Source organism: Aquila chrysaetos, chromosome 8, assembly GCF_900496995.4.
Source record: "Aquila chrysaetos chrysaetos chromosome 8, bAquChr1.4, whole genome shotgun sequence".
NCBI lineage: Eukaryota > Metazoa > Chordata > Aves > Accipitriformes > Accipitridae > Aquila > Aquila chrysaetos.
In genome coordinates this window covers 1,034,365-1,050,980 of record NC_044011.1, presented here as the reverse complement: position 1 = coordinate 1,050,980, position 16,616 = coordinate 1,034,365, and the positions used below count along the sequence as shown (strand labels likewise).

Here is a 16,616-nt window from a genome sequence, read left to right as displayed (position 1 = left end):
ATCTGCCTAAACTGGCTGTTCATGTAGATCATGGAGGATGTCATGCAGGAATGGGCAACGTATGCTACAGGCTTTGACAATGAGGAGGTGGACAAGACCTGCAAGGTCAGTAAGGCCATTCTCTGGCTCCCACTGGCAAAGTAGCTTTGTTCCCAGTGGACTATGATCCTGACCCATTTAGGTGACCCTTGTAACTCGGTTTCCAGCTTTTCTGGTGGGGTCATTGCAGAGGCTAGCTAGCCTGGCTGAGGTTGTGGTTTGCACCTAGAGCAGCACCTGGTTTTCTAAAGGAACTCAGTTTCCAGACACAGGTTTCTTGATTGCATCAGGCAGAAGGAAAGTTTTATTAGAGAAATTTTTTCACCAGCAGGTACATTAGTGATCCTGACTAACTCAAGTAACTTCTAGAGATTACAGCATTACAGAACAGAAGTAGCAGAACAGAGAAGAAGGTGGCCCCAAATAGGCCCCTTTAGATACACGGCAAAGCATCGCTGAGTTACTTCTATTTTCTCTGCGTAGAGGTGTTCAGTGAACATTGAGTGTTCTTGTTTTGTCTGTGGGTTTCTCTGTATGTCATCTTCTAGTCCATTCCTCCTTAATCACAAATTCTCCTGCAGGTCACTGCAGAAAAAATGTAGCAACATTATTTGCTTGGAACAGAGATAAAATCCTTCAAATAACAAAAATTTTGTCTGTGTAGTGCCCTCATTTCAAGAATACAATCTGTTAAACGAGAGCAGTTGGCAGACAAGCCAGGAAACCCCAGAAATTCCCTAAATAATTGTGCTTTAATGGGAATTTGCACTTGTAAAGTTACAGATTTGCTCTTCTTTTCACTCCTTCAAGACTCTCTTGCTAAGCCTTGTTTGGCTGTCATCTTTACTTCTACTTGCAGATCTTTTCTTTATGCCTCATTTCCCCAGCTTTCTTCTCTTAGTTCTACAGCTCCTTGTTCTCTCATTTGCTTTCTGCTACTTCATATTCAGTCAGAGCTCTCTTTAAAACTATTTCTTAGTGACACAGCTGATTTTGCACTGCGGTTGGATCCATTGTAACAGATCACACCTCTAGCATAGTAACTCTCTGAGAAGATACCAACAACATGTCCTAGGAGCATGTGTTGTCTCCTGGCCTTATTACAAAGGAACAAACTGAAAAAAACTGTTTCTGTGAAAACATGGCTCTTACCTTGTATATCTCCAGTCTTGCAGGGTGGGACTTGGGGCTGGCAATGGGAAGATGAAGTTGTAGTATAGGTGTGGCTTGTCCTAATGACTCCTCCTCCTACACCAGTTCCTACTCCGATTCCTCCTCCATGACTGGTGGGATAAATTTGGTGAAAGGAATAGGGAGTTTTAGAACTTTACATGACACTGCTGACTGACTACATGACACAAAGTCTCAAACTATGTCTTTTATAGGGGTTAGAGTATTTTACATTGCGTTCTTTTTTCACTTTCAGAGTTGCTTTGTGTGTGTGCTCCCCTTTGGCATGGAAATGCAATGCAGAGCATTGCAATTAATTCTTATTTTGACAGTTCTCACCCATCTTACTGTAGAAGAGAGGTTATTATGAATGCTGACATAATACTAGTAGTTACAATGTTGTAACTAGCAGTTAACAGATTTGATTTCTCTGCATTGCAGATCCCAAGGAGTGCCATTTAGTTCAGATTTGAATGTTCACCACAGTAAAGTTGCTCATGAGACAACTTTTTCATCTCAAAGAAAGCATTAAGATGGACTAAAGATTATATCAGCTTCCCAATCTGTAATACAGATCCTTGATATTTTCATTTATTCTGTAGTGGATTTAGAGATCTACATACATAAGGTCCTGCTGTCCTCCTTCCAACAAGCACCGGTAGGTCTGAATCTCCTGCTCCAAACGGCACTTGACGTCCAGTAAGGTCTTGTATTCTTGGTTCTGGCACTCTATTTCCGCTCTTATTTCAGCCAATTGCTGCTCCACGCATGTGATCTGGTTCTGTAGCTCACCGAGGAGGGTGTTGTACTGGCACTCAGTCTCAGCCAGAGAGGATTCCAAATTATTTCTCTGATAAATGAGACAACCAAAGAAACAACATTCATTTAAGTGTCACCCTGGAGTTTATTATTTCCAATCCAAAAATGAAAGAGCTATTCACCACCATCATGCTGATTGGTAGGTCTGGCTGTTCATGCTAAGAAATCCAGCAGTAACCACATCACAGCTGAAAGTAAGCTCACCACCTACCTGGCTGAGCTGAGCTTGGAGATCGATTTCCAGGGCTTGCAATTGGCGTCTCAGTTCAGTAACCTGGTTGTTGCACGTCTCTACCTCCTGGCCGCTTGTAATAACCTCCCGATTCACCTCCTCAATCTGAAAATCACCAATCCAGAATAAAGAGCTTCAGAGAATATCTGCGTAAATTGGACTTGCTTTTACAGAAGCAGAATACGGTGAGTAGCTAGCAAAAAGAAAAGTGAGCAGGGCGAGTTCTCTGTGCACTGGGCGTTAACTGCCAGCTTCAGCTGCTTGCTCTTTTTACAAATCGCATTAGCCTCGTGGTTATTAAGTCTCTTTAATCCAAATGTGGAATATCTTAGTTCCAACAACACACCGCAAGGCCTTGCGGCAAATGCTGCTGTTCCAGATGGGACATAACAAACTGGTCAGACAGGCCTGTGTCTCCTGTGGAACACAGCGTATAATGAGTGCTGATCTCGGGCTTCACTGTAAAGGAAGACCTGCTTATTGTCTCCATGTCTGTTTTCTGAAATGCTCCTCTGCCTCGAAATGTGCATGTCAGTTTGTTTTGCAGCAGGTGTGTGTTGCTTACCTTGCACTCATACCAATCCTCAACTTCCTTGCGGTTGCGTGCTATCAGTGTTTCATACTGGCATCTCAGATCCTCCAAGATTTGCCTGAGATCTGGTCCAGGGCAGGCATTGACCTCCACACTCACGTCTCCAGTTGATTGTTTTCTCAGGCAATTCATTTCCTGAAAATATAACCCAGATCAGATGCATACTGGCTTTTGAAAGACAACATAGAAGAGCAGAGCTTGGTGGCTAAGAACAGCACTCCCTGTGAGGGGTGCCTCCCAGCTATGGCTGTAAAAAGCACTGGGAGATGGTGCAAGTGTTTCCCCAACAAATCTGTTGGGTAATTTATTTTCTCATCCACTGGAGTCAGCAGCAACTTTCACACACACACACCCCCCGGCACTCCCAGTGCCAGCGCAGCCCCAAGAGCAGCAGCCACCTCTCTGCCAGAGCTCCCACACCACCCACGAGGCAGACAGGTCTGAACCCCAGAAGCGTTTGACGGGAAAGCTGTGGCGTGAAAGTGGTTGATCTTTACTTTGAAATTTAGAGCACATTCGTGTAGGCGAAGTTTTATATCAGGGCCATGGTGCTCCTAGGGAAAGGGCAGGACCCTACCTCCTCGTGGTTCTTCTTCAGGCAGCAGAGCTCCTCCCGCAGCGACTCCAGCTGTGCCTCCAGGTCAGACCTGCAGAGCGTCAGCTGATCCAGGACTTGGCGTAAGCCATTAATGTCAGCCTCCACGCTCTGGCGCAGGGCAAGCTCCGTTTCATATCTGGTTTGTGCAAGAAAGCAGAAATTCAGAATGGTAACATCTCAACTGTGCTCAGTTTATGCAAAGATCTCCTTTCCCAACTGCCTGCTTTAAACTGTATTTTGTTGTCTAAGCTGAATGCACTGTGCATTAGATCTCTGCACTGCACTTAATGTCTGTTATGTGAAAGCTTTCCTCATCTATTTTTTTCCTGCTCCTGATCACTGTATGTTTGATATCACTTATTCAGCTGCATTTCTGTTTTGCTGATCCCAATCTGCACTGGTCTGTGATGGAAATGCGCCAACTATACCACTAAGGACTCCTCCCTGCAATGTGGGTCCCCAGCCCTCACCAACAAACGCTGTTGCCAAATGTTTCACCCAAGAATACTAATTAAGGGAGGGCTGGTGACCAAGAGCAAAATGCCTTTCATCACTCCATCCTGTCCTAATGCGGTGTTGTACTGAGACTTGTTTGAAGTCTCTGTAATTAGTGCACGGAGACTCCACAAATCGGATGTAAAGGAGCAGGGAGGAGGCAATGGGGCTCATCTACACAGAGGGGCACTCACTTCACACGGAAGTCATCAGCAGCCATCCTGCTGTTATCAATGTCCAGAATGATCTTGTTGTTATCAATGGTTGCGCAGACAATCTGGAAAAGAGCAGACCATGAGACATGTTTCACTTCTCTCTGCTGTTATACTCTCTAGGTCTATCTAGATTGCAGTTAGGTAGTAACTCTTCACAATTTCCTTTCTCTGTTACCTTCTTACTTCAGTAACCTTGTTCCTTGAGCAGAGCAGTTGCAGGAGGTAGCTTTGCCTCCTTAACTCACAGTCAGTAAAGAAAAGAGATCAACTGTGTAGAGATTGGGAGTTAAAGAGTTGTGAGAAGGGACTTCCCAGTTTCAAGATCTGAAGGCAAGTTCCAAAGATGCTTCACAAAGAAGTGAACCTAAAGAACCTTCCTTAAGACATTAAATCTCAACTGACATTCAAGCTGGTGTGTTCTGGGCTTCAGGCTTAAGGGTTTTCAGGGAAGACAGTTGGAAGGTATCTTTAAGCCTTAAGATCAGCCATAGCTTTCATTGTGGACATAATAATATCAAGCTGTTTGTGCCACTGTGGCAATCAATTTCAAATACTCCACTTTTCTCACCTGGAATTTATAATGCTTTGTTTGATACAGCATTTGATATGTATGTTTTGCTCTTGTTCTATAGTTCTCTTTGCTTTTCCTACTGGGCTGAAACCACTGCATTTCCTCAGACCACACTTGGTGATACCATATTTATAATTGTATAGTCAAAACACAATGTAACAAAGCATCCTTTTCCTTTTTAAGAGTATTATCCCACCTGTATCACCTTGCAGCATGCATCTTTGATATGCACCCACACTCAAGTGTCACAGGGGAGCTTGCCAAAATTTATGTTTGTGAAGACATTTAGCAGCACCAAAGTTACCTCTAACAATTGCAGTAGATTCTAAATACAGATTCAGAAATAAGCTTTAAATAGGGGAGGAACAACTGAAAAAAGGGGATTACCTGATTTTGAAGATCTTCAATTTCTTTGTAATAGCAGCTGTAGTCCCGGGGCTCACAGGAAAGGCCCTGTGTAGCATACCACTCTCTGATTCTGCATTCCAGTTCAGCATTTTCCTTCTCCAAGCACTTCACCTTGTCCAGATAGGAAGCCAGGCGGTCATTGAGATTTTGCATGGTGACCTTCTCATCGCAGGATGAAAGCAAACAGTCGCCACCAAGACCACCAACAACCACACCACCTCCAAGGCCAAAACCAAGGCCATTGCCATAGCAGTTGCCACCTCCATAGCTCCCACCAGCCAAGCTACCAACACTCAGTCCCCCTCCATAATTCACTCCACCGCAGTAACTCCTTCCAGAAAAACCTCTGCCACTGCCTATCCCATAGGAAGAAATCCGTGCTCCACCACCACCACCAATGATACAGCTGCCACCACTGCTCCTGCCTTTGCTAGACACAGTAATAGTCTCCTTAATGTTGCAACTCATGGCGACAGCAGTTGGAAATGCAAGCAGAAGCCCAAAGCAAGATGCACAGCTTGATATTAAATCAGACTGCGAGTTGTCCGTTGCCACGAAACTCTATTTATACCTTCCACAGTGGGTGTCACCACTGTTTCTTCTTCCCATAAGGCTGGCTACTCTAGCCATTGGTGCCAAGAATAATTTCTCAAAGGGAAGTTTCCTTTCAAGAATCCTGGTAGACAAGGAAGATACTTTACATGTCTCTTGCTAATTTCAAAAATACATTAGCAATAATGTTTTATGAATCATCAGCTTTTTGTTTATGATGCAAACTTTACAACATTAAGCCAGGAAAAACACTGTCCTAAATTATATACCAGGAAGAAATCATTAAAGGTTATTGCATCAAAGAGCTCTTTATCTCTCATTAATTTATTTTCATTTTATTTTGAGTTGAATAAGCAGTTTTTGTGCAAGGTGCTGATGTTGGAATATGTAAGATGAAAAGGAAAGAATAAATACGAAGTTTGACTCTCGAATGATGTATGAGGAATGATGTAAGAACTTTGTGGAAAGATGAGAGACACAGAGATTAACCTTTAAGTCTCTCCATTGGCAAAATGACAACTCCAGAACACTCTGCTATGAGACAAGTGAGACCGTGGAGTGATGTCTTAATGGACATGGATGAAAAGTTCTTCATATATGACTGTGGCTCTCCAGTAATTCACAAAGGTTTTGTTTCTTTATGTGGAGAGTGTAGAATAAGGCAAAAGTACTTTAAATATTTCGTGTTGTTTAGTGAAAGATATTTCTACAGTTTTCATCATTATGGATAGTGATCGTTGCTGGGGAAGGGTGGGTGTTTTGAAACAGTGAATGGGAGTGGAAACATCCTATGGGCAATTCCTCTGTCAATATGTGCTGCATTCTAATAAGACGTTTGGGACTACTGTCCTAGGAAATATAAAGACAGAATTGCTGGTTGCCAGCAGAGCAATCGTTGCCCAATACAGTTCTACACTGCCTTGGAGAAGATGTGTGTCGTACAAACCAGAGGTTCTTCTCTATCACTAATGTCTCCAAATCTTAGCTAGGCAAAGAAATTAAAAGGTAAGAATCCTTTCACTCTTCTGACATCAAAATTCAGGCTAAGCTCATTTTCATGAGATGTTTTGCTAAGACTCGAGAGCAATGGCCTTCTCTCTAGGGAGAACCTGTTTCTACCGGCTGTTGAGCAAGAGACAGGCATTCCACAGCTTTCTGAAACTAACCGTTCACTGTAAGAAATTCTCCAAGCCTACTTCACCAGGGAACAAGTGAGCTCAAACTCTTGCTCAAATCCTCACTCCCTGTCAGGATTGTGGATTGGAATAGCTATTATTGTGGCAAGTAAATAATCCCACTTAGCGGAGGACTGAATTATCCCAGTATTCATGTATTTGCTGATCATTTTATTGCTCTTGTTCTCCTTATTTCTGTTGAAAACATGCCTTCCCTTATCTCTGCATCTTTGGATCTTACTTATCCAGTACAATGAAACCCAGCAGCATTCTGGTGATATCTCCAGCAGGCCGGAGACAAACATGTGGAGAGACTTGCTCAAAGTGATTTACTCAAAGACAAAGAGCATGCCTCTGGCAGAGTCTGCAGTTGAACTTAGGTCTCCTGTATCAGACTGCAGTGCCTGAATGTCAGCCTGTCCTTCCTTCTAAGTTGTGCTCCACTCAGTCACAAAATACAAAGGAGCAAAGCTCAGATTAGGTAAAAACTCTAATAAAGCTATTGTGTATAGGAAGGAATACCTGGATTTCATTACTAGGACTGGAGAATGTAATTGGAGTCAGGGTGTGGTGGTAAGAATGAAGCGAAACTGATGTAATACTGCATCGCTTGAAGCTTTGCCTGTCCTGCGTATGATTCTTCAGGAGTTTCCCAATAGCTGTCTGCAGCAAGCATCTTTTCTGAGTGAGTGCACATTCCTTCCTCTGCTCCACAGTTATCATTTTAGCACATCAGAATAATGCAGGCAGAAACATGGAATGACTTACTCCTTTGTGGGAGTGGAGGATGTCTACATGCCTATTGCGGTAATTATTGCGGAGAGCAGAGAGGATGGCTCCTGCTCTTCTGACATACCTTGGTCCCCTGTGGGCCTGTAGCTTTATCCATTAGACCCACCTCTTTCTGCTGTGGGTCTTCAGCAAGCACCTTTGCCTGGGATCCTTGCATGGCACACGCTTGCTCTCTTTCTTGCTATTTTTCCTTTTTGTCTTCAGGAAATGGGTGCACTAGTTATGCTAAGGTAAAATTAATAATTGTTCTGGAGACCTTAAAAAAATAAATTAAGCTTTCCCTCCTATTTTCATTCAGTTATTTGAACTCATAAGCTTCCTGGGTCTGTCTCATTAGCACAAAGAAATATGGAAATCTCATGGAAATGTAGTTTCCAGCCCAAGGTTTGCAGCTCCATAATTTGCAGCTCTTTAATATATGGGTTGTTTCCAGGGTGTTTTCTGCTGGGGAACTGTTTATCACAAGCTACCTTCTCATGAGCTGCTTTCCAAATCCATCCCAAACTTGTAGGTCCACAAACAACATCACAGTGTCTTAGGAGCTGAGTCTGTACAACCCTGGGGGCTTTCCAGAGGCATATTCATAAAGTCTGGATCATTAGAGTCCTTTTGGCCATGTCATTAGGTCTCTTTCACCTCTCAGGAATTTAGGACAGCTCCTTTGTGAAAGTGCATGCTTTGCACCTGCCGGACCTGGTGGGAAGGGTGGGAAGGCCTTTGATATGAATACAGGGAATCAGGTGGAGCAGCTAGATGTCAGTAGCAGTTCACAAGAGGAGACTAGCCCAGACCTGGTGGGATTCAGCTGGGGCTCCCAGAAAAAAGTGGCAAGATTTTATATATTGTAGGTTGCCTAGAGTTTCCAGAAGACTGAAAACTGGAAGAGCATCAGTACAGTATCTTTATATTTTTAGAAATGAGAGTGTGAGGACTGGTAGGTTGGGAAGGATTGAGGCCAGAAAGGGCACCAGTGGGTTATCTTACTGTCTGTCTTTGCACTGAACAAGGCAGGAGAAGACAACGGGAAAGGAAAAGGGAAAGACTTGCTTTCTGATTTCTCAGCCAGAGCTCTGAGGACAACTGGGATATACACAAAAGAGTCCAACCAATGGGAATTTCCCATTATAACCATGATAAGTATCTCTTTCGATCTCTTGTGGAGCAGTGGCCTTACACGTCTACTGAGGGATTTTGGCATCAAGTCTGGGACTTTCTGTAGGGCTGGAGCTGATCTTTAAAGAAGGCTCAATTTAGAGTCTTGGTTTAAAAGCTTCTACCTATGGTCACTCTTCTGAATCTTTATTGCAGTTGTTCCAGTGCTGCATTTTCTTATTGTGCTCTAGCCCCTGGATACTATTGGGTTTAGTGTCTGGTAGATGAAATAAAAGAAATACCACTGAGACATCTCTCCATGTTCTTTAACAGCAGGAGAAGGGCACCTTTCACCTGCTCCCTGATACATTAATGATTGAGATTCTTCAGACACTTGCTACCTATGGGCCTTGGAGATGCTGCTTTCCTGGAAGGTTTCAGGTTGTGTTAAGTCTGTTTGTGCAGTAAAAGAGAAATTGGTGTCCATATAAAAGAGCTGACACAAAAAAAGTGTGCCACACTATGCTGTATATATGGTCCTGAAATGTTTTTGTCTTTATACCCTTTTCTAGTGCCCCCCCCCCCGAGGCTGGCTGTTCCATAACCTCCAGCTTTTGATGGCAAAGGAATAACCAGGAGTTTTGCTTTACCAGGTCATCTCATAAGTGAATATGACTCTTTCTATAACAACCACATCGCAGTGTACCAGAAGTAACAGCAGCCATAACCAGTGCTGCTCTTTTAGCTGTGAACCTGCAGGGTGGAGTGGACGTGTAAAACCGGCCACTGCTTGTTTTTCAGGACCAACAGACAATTTAAACCTCGAAACACCCTCCAGGTCATAATGGCTTTTAACTGAAAATTCTCCAAACCCAGAATGACTCTGCAAGCTCACCATGGCCAGTTCCCATGGCTGCACCCACCAGAAGTGCTCCAGGGCCCTCAGTTACCAAACTGCTGCCCTTGCTTCTCTAGGCAGGTCAATGTCAGGACGCATGCACACCACCATGCCAGTCCACACTGATTCAGCATCAGCTACATGGCTGCTGTTCAAGGCCCAAAGGAAGGAGTGATCTTTGCCTTGCTTGTGAAGTTTAAGATATACTGGCTCTGTGTATCCAAAGGCCCTAGCTGGCTTTTTTCTCCATTGTATTCTCTGTTGAGCTGCACTTTTTCAGCTCCCATCCTGCCCTCTCCAATTCTCCAAAGAAGGTATGTTTAACGTAAAGATGATCTTTCAACAGTTCCTGATGTTCAGGTTGAAACTCTTTGAAATAGAAGGATGACCAGTAAATGACTCAGTCACTATGTGAAAACAGATAGAAAGAAACCTTTTGCCTTCAGTCCTTTTCCCAATGGGAAGATTCCTATAAAATGAAAGGGATAGGTCAGAATATAAGCCATGTCAGCAGAAATTGAATCAGTTGTGGAGACAAAGATTTCCTCTTCAGTCTAATCACAGTCCCCAGGTTGGATGATGAAGTATGAGAGGGCACAGCCCAGATGTGTCAGCACTAGACTGGGGCCGAGGCAATCTGTCTCCAGATGTTCCATCGCTGACTTTCAAAATATTTCTAAAATTGTGTTTTAGCACAATGTTCTGTGGGAAGCACACAGGCATCTGCCTGATTAGGCTGTTCATGTAGATCATGGAGGATGTCATGCAGGAACGGGCAACGTATGGTACAGGCTTTGACAGGGAGGAGGTGGACAAGACCTGCAAGGTCAGCGAGGCTGTTCTCTGGCTCCCACTGGCAAAGCAGCTTTGTTCCCAGTGGACTATGATCCTGACCTGTTTACGTGACCCTTGTGCATGGATCAGCACCCGATTTTCTAAAGGAATTCAGTTTCCAGACACAGGTTTCTTGATTGCATCAGGCAGAAGCAAAGTTTTATTAGAGAAATTTTTTCACCAGCAGGTACATTAGTGATCATATACTACTGGTTAACTCCAGCAATAGTCATGGTGGTTGGGCACACACAGCAATACAGACTGGAAAAAGCAAATAGCAAAATAAAGCAGAATGTGGCCCAACGCTCTGCTTATCCCTCTGACACATTGCTTAGCATTGCTGAGTAATACAAAAGAGCACGCTCTTTGCTCTTTGCAGAGGCATACAGTAAATATTCTCTCTCTTCATCCATGGCTCTGCTTCAGGGTTCTCTTGTTGGATATTCTCATTTCTCTGCTTAATCACAAATCCTTCTGCAAGGCACTGGAGAGATCAAAGGAAACATTACTGTGTTTATAGCAAAAATAGATTCTTTCCCACACTGTCATTCTATACACGTGATCATTTCACAAGCCAATTCAATTAGAATTTCAGATAAATACTGTCCCTTCCTGGAAAGGTCTGATTGTTGCCTGCCAGTCAGGCAGATGGGATTTGTAGCTAGCTGGAGCATGGTCTGCCCTTTTACATAAAAATGCCAAATGGTGGAAGCTGCAGACTTTGTACCAGCAGCAATCTGGATGAGAGAATGGCATCAGGGTCCTTGCCAGAACAATGCTCCTGCTCACACTCATTCTCCTGGACCAACTGTCGCCATATTTCTTTCTTTTTTTTTTAGTTTGGCTGGAAGTTTCCCCTTCAAATAGTACTAGTAGTTTTCTGCCAGTATTCCCATGATTCATGCTTTTTTTTCCGATTTCTGGGCACTCTGCTTTCTCCTTTCTCCTATTCTTTCCTTTGTCCCAGATTTCATGTCAGTCCTTTCTCCACGTTCTCTGTGGCTTGCCTGCCTGCTGACTCTGTCATTCTCCTTCCTATCCCCCTTCCCCCTCCTCCCTTTTTGCAGTTCTCATGCTTCCTAGCAGAGTCACAGCTGCTGAAAGCACTTGTAGCCACTCCTCTGTGCCCTCCCATCATTTATTTCCCAGTAGCCTCACAATAAAACTTTCAAATAGTACCTGTAAGCTACGTGGGAACGATCTTTGTGGCTGCCTGTCCTTGCTGCATTAGAATAGAGAAGACTGAAAATCTTGTAGAGTATTGCAGTTTTTACCTTGTATCTCCGCAGCTGCACAGGATGGCATCTGGGCAGATGAAGTGTAAGTGTGGCTTGTTCTAATGATACCTCCTCCTCCTATTCCACTTGTTCTTGCAACTCCTCCTCCTAGACCCGAAGACTGACCAATTCCTCCTTGCTGACTAAGGGGACAGGAAAATAACATTTTAGTGAAGGAAATGACAGATAAACTAGAACTACAGTTTTTCATTTTCTCTGCTGCTCTCAGTCTGGTTTCCTTTTTGGCAGAATATTGCAGTGACCTTTCTTCTTGTGGCAATGGCTGGCACAAGGTAGGGAAGCAGATTCTCACCATTGATTACCAGGCAGCCTGAACAGGTCAGTAAGGGTGAAGGAGCTGTGCAGAGCCTCCACCTATTATTCACTTTGCTGTTATGTTAAAATACCCAGGACGAAGGTATTTTATTGTGTCTTTTGGTGCATCTCAAGCATACTTACATAAGGTCCTGCTGTCCACCCTCTAGCAGGCAGCGGTATGTATGGATCTCCTGCTCCAGACGGCATTTGACGTCCAGCAGGATCTTGTATTCTTGGTTCTGGCATTCCATTTCTGCACGCAGATCAGCCAGTTGCTGCTCCACACATGTGATCTGGCTCTGGAGCTCAGCAAGGTGGTTGTTGTAGCGACACTCTGTCTCAGCCAGCGAGGATTCCAGGTTGTCCCTCTGAGGAGTGACATGTGGCACAATACAAATACAGGCATGAGAAACACTGCATTTAACTACGAATTCTTACATCAAAGCATAACTGTGAGACAACTGAGCTTTACACCGGCTCACCACTCACCTGGCTGAGCTGAGCCTGGAGATCGATTTCCAGGGCTTGCAATTGGCGTCTCAGTTCAGTGACTTGGTTATTGCACGTCTCTACCTCCTGACCGCTTGTAATAACCTCCCGATTCACCTCCTCAATCTGAAAATCACCAATCCAGAATAAAGGTGTTCAGGGAATGTTTGATGTAAGACAGATTAAGGAAAGAGCAGAGAAGCTAGCAAAAAACATGAAATGAGAAAGGTTTGGGTGAACTCTCTGTCATCCTAACAGAGTGTGAACCCTGCTCGTCATTCCTCTTGTTCTTCTAATAGTACTGCTGTCCAGTTCTTCTCAGTACTTACTGCATGTAAAGAGTTCCTGCCTCAAGTCTCACTAACATGCAGCACTTCCCATCACCCCATAAAAAGAATGCAGAGTGGCAGTATCCCCTGTGTCACTTGGTCAATTTAAATCAATGCTAAATGCTGTTACAGTATGTTGTGTCATTTTAACGCATAATAAATCACTGTGGAACCATTGCCTGGATATCAGCTAGGGAAAGTCAGGGCTGCGTAAATGTACTCACCTTGCACTCATACCAATCCTCAACTTCTTTGCGATTGCGTTCAATCAGTGTTTCATACTGGCACCTCATCTCCTCCAGGATCTTTCTGAGGTCTGGGCCAGGGCAGGCATTGACCTCCACGCTCACATCTCCAGTCGATTGTTTCCTCAGACAGTTCATTTCCTGGAAACACCACCCAGATCATGTCATTTTTAAAAAAGAAGGAAAAAACTGAGGGAGCTAAGTTGCACTGTAGGGAAGAGCAGAGCCCCTGGCAGAGGCCCTCTCTGCTGGACATTCACAGCTCCTAGTTTACATGTATTGTCTCCATCAACCAGTTGCCCGTCTGCAGCCAGCACCCCAGGGGTAGGGACCACGGAGAGGGAGGGTGATGGATCCTGCATGAATTAACACTTTGGACACGAGAAGGGCAGGACCCTACCTCCTCGTGGTTCTTCTTCAGGCAGCAGAGCTCCTCCCGCAGCGACTCCAGCTGTGCCTCCAGGTCAGACCTGCAGAGCGTCAGCTGATCCAGGACTTGGCGTAAGCCATTAATGTCAGCCTCCACGCTCTGGCGCAGGGCCAGCTCTGTCTCGTACCTGGGAGTGAGAAAGAAAGCAAGAAAGAGTAGTCAGTGTCTGACACCACCATTTGCTCTTTTTTTTTTCATTTGACCATCCATCTTTCTTACAGTATTTTCCTAACTAGCCTAACAGGATTCAAAGAAAAGCAGTCTGAGGCTTGCTCCGTCAAATCTGCCCTCAGTCTGCCTTCTCTGGAGCTTTTTCACTGGGATGGAGGTGTCACTCACCGCATTTCTGCGCTTCCACTTTGAAAGACACCATGTGCCAGAATGGCAGCTCAGGTGAACCCACGCTTGCTCCCTTTTTCCAGATCCCTTCTGCTTTCTGAAGAACTCTAATCTCTGCTCAAAACCATCTTGTTGTCCCAAATTTTCCACCCTGGAACTGCCACTAATTAAGGCAACTCTAGAGGCAATGGATGAAAGAGCTTTTCTGCATAGCCTCCAGCCTGTCCTGACCAGAGGATCACAGGAGACCTGTCTGAGAGCTCCTTCTCACCAGCTCTGTGAGCGGGAGCACAGTGACAGAGGAAGGGGACAGCTGAAGGGTACTCACTTCACTCGGAAGTCGTCGGCTGTCATCCTGCTGTTATCGATGTTCAAAATGATCTTGTTGTTGTCTATGGTTGCGCAAACAATCTGAAAAAAGAATATTCACTCCTGAAGTCTCTTCTCTGTATCCTCAGGCTCAAGTGTACCCATTGACCAGTGCTACCAGACCTAACCTCTTTCTCTTTCTCTTTTTTTTTTTTAATATTGTGTAGCAGGCATGGGGGAGTTGGGGATTGCAGCAGTCAGAGGGGTGAGTGTTCAGTGAAGTACGGTGAAGGCATTAAAATGATAAAATATGTGGTTCAGATACGGACAGTCAGAGAGGTATAATTAGTGTTGTCCAGCACCTGCCACAACCCACCTAACCTTTTAAATCTAAATCTTACTTTCATGGATAAGAGGTTTAAAAGCTTTGTTTCAGGACTTAATTATAAGTGTCTCTCTTTCTGTCTGTTTCCTGGATTCTTTCCACTTTATTCTTCTTTCTGCGTTGACATCCTAGAATTTTTTGCCAAACACACTTTGGAATCATTTTTAGTTTTAAATTGCATACTCAAGATGTGTTATGGTAATGCTCTTTTTGTTCTTATTTTTAATTAGATATCCTATATTTCCCAATTCTGTATGAAAGAGTAAACTTGTAAAAAAGGAAATAACATTTAACTGGAATTCTGCAAGACTGATGACAGAATCATAGTAATTCAGGCAAATTAATGCGATCCATTATTTATTTCTCTTTTAGCTGCTTTCTTGGCATATATCTATTCAAACGCCTTGGCACAAACCTAATTCAGAAAGACTACTGAGCCAATCCAGATGTATTCCATGAAGATAACATTTTGCCCTTCAAATATATCTGATGAATAAAAGCAATGGAAACAGTCCAAACACTCAAGGTTTTTACCTTTGAGCTCTAGGGCTTTCTACAGGCAGTTGTCTTAATGGCTGTTTACAAAAAGCATTTTACAACAGTGGAATGTTACTCTCAATCACTGCATTAAGTTATGAACCAAGACCGTGGGAGAAGCTTACAAGGGAGAAAGCAGCTGAGAAATGATGTTACCTGATTTTGAAGATCTTCTATTTCTTTATAATAGCAGCTGTAGTCCCGTGGCTCACAAAAAGGGCCCTGCTTGGCATACCACTCCCTGATTCTGCACTCCAGGTCAGCATTTTCTTGTTCCAGGCACCTCACCTTGTCCAGGTAAGAAGCCAGGCGGTCGTTAAGATTCTGCATGGTGACCTTTTCATCACCAGAAAGAAGAATGCCATCACCAGCAAAACCACCTCCAACTACCCCTCCACCAAGACCAATACCAAGGCCACCTCCAAGGCCACCTCCAAGGCCACCGCCAAAGCGAGCACTGCCACCGCTGAATCCAATGCCTGAGCATCCTCCGAGGACAGCGGCTCCTAAGCCACCTCCATAGTTTCCACCAACCAAACTACCAGTGCTCAGTCCTCCGCCGTAATTCACACCACCACAGTAGCTTCTACCAGAAAACCCTCGGCTACCACCTATCCCGCAAGTTGTGTATCTTCCAGAAGAGACTGAGGAGATCCGTGCTCCTCCACCACCACCACCGCCACCAATAACACAGCTGCCACCGCTGGTCCTGCCCCTGAGAGAGCCAGTTGTCTGCTTAATACTACAACTCATTTTGAGGACAGCTGCAGATCCAACCCAAAGCCCAAAGCAAGATGCACAGCTTGATATTGAATCAGACTGCAGGTTGTTTGTTGCCACAGATCTCTATTTATACCTTCCAAAGGGGGTGTCACCTATAGGGTGTTTCTTCTTCCCACGGGGCTGGCTAGTCTTGCTGTTTATGCCAAGAATAAATAGCCCATAGGCAGTTTCCCTCTAGAAATCCCAGTTCACAAGGAAGATACTTTACATGTCAGCAGCTTATTCCAAAAAGTAAAATAATGTTTTATGAGTCATCGGCTTTTTGTATGATGCAAACTTTACAACAAGTCAAGAAAAAAAGTTGCCCTCGATTATGTACAAAGAAGAAACATTGGTATTTATAACATCAAAGTGCCTTTTATCTTTTATTAATTTGTATTTATTTTATTCTTAGTCCAGTAAACATTTTTATATCACATGCTATGGTAGAGTACATGGAACAAAAATGGGAAATTAATATAAATTCTCACTTCTGAAAAGTGTGAATAAGAGTGACTGTAGCAGTGAAAAGACCAGGGATATCATGGTGTAGATGTCTGTCACCTGGCTCAGTGACAGACAGTAGGTCTAATACATGCCTTACTGTGAGATTTCTTAAATCACTGAGGTAATTCCCCATGGGTTTAGTTCTCCATTTGTGGCTTATATTTCTCTGGTCATGCAAACACAAGAAGTCAAGTTGCTCACAGTCTG

At 44.0% G+C, this 16,616-nt stretch overlaps 2 protein-coding genes across 2 annotated transcripts; both read right to left on the bottom strand.

Moving 5' to 3' along the window:
* Positions 1 to 316: 316 nt before the first annotated feature.
* Positions 317 to 5,722, bottom strand: LOC115344424 (keratin, type I cytoskeletal 19-like). The gene is made up of 8 exons (XM_030021693.2): positions 5,119 to 5,722; positions 4,140 to 4,222; positions 3,430 to 3,586; positions 2,826 to 2,987; positions 2,240 to 2,365; positions 1,833 to 2,059; positions 1,192 to 1,322; positions 317 to 624 (listed from the first exon to the last, which is right to left on the bottom strand). Exons 1-8 carry the CDS (start codon positions 5,605 to 5,607, stop codon positions 599 to 601), a joined length of 1,401 nt encoding a protein of 466 aa, XP_029877553.1. The 5' UTR covers positions 5,608 to 5,722; the 3' UTR covers positions 317 to 598.
* Positions 5,723 to 10,611: 4,889 nt separating this feature from the next.
* Positions 10,612 to 15,988, bottom strand: LOC115344422 (keratin, type I cytoskeletal 13-like). Its single transcript, XM_030021690.1, has 8 exons — positions 15,297 to 15,988; positions 14,238 to 14,320; positions 13,541 to 13,697; positions 13,120 to 13,281; positions 12,567 to 12,692; positions 12,219 to 12,445; positions 11,757 to 11,902; positions 10,612 to 10,966 (listed from the first exon to the last, which is right to left on the bottom strand). Exons 1-8 carry the CDS (start codon positions 15,891 to 15,893, stop codon positions 10,941 to 10,943), a joined length of 1,524 nt encoding a protein of 507 aa, XP_029877550.1. The 5' UTR covers positions 15,894 to 15,988; the 3' UTR covers positions 10,612 to 10,940.
* Between the last annotated feature and the right edge of the window lie 628 nt (positions 15,989 to 16,616).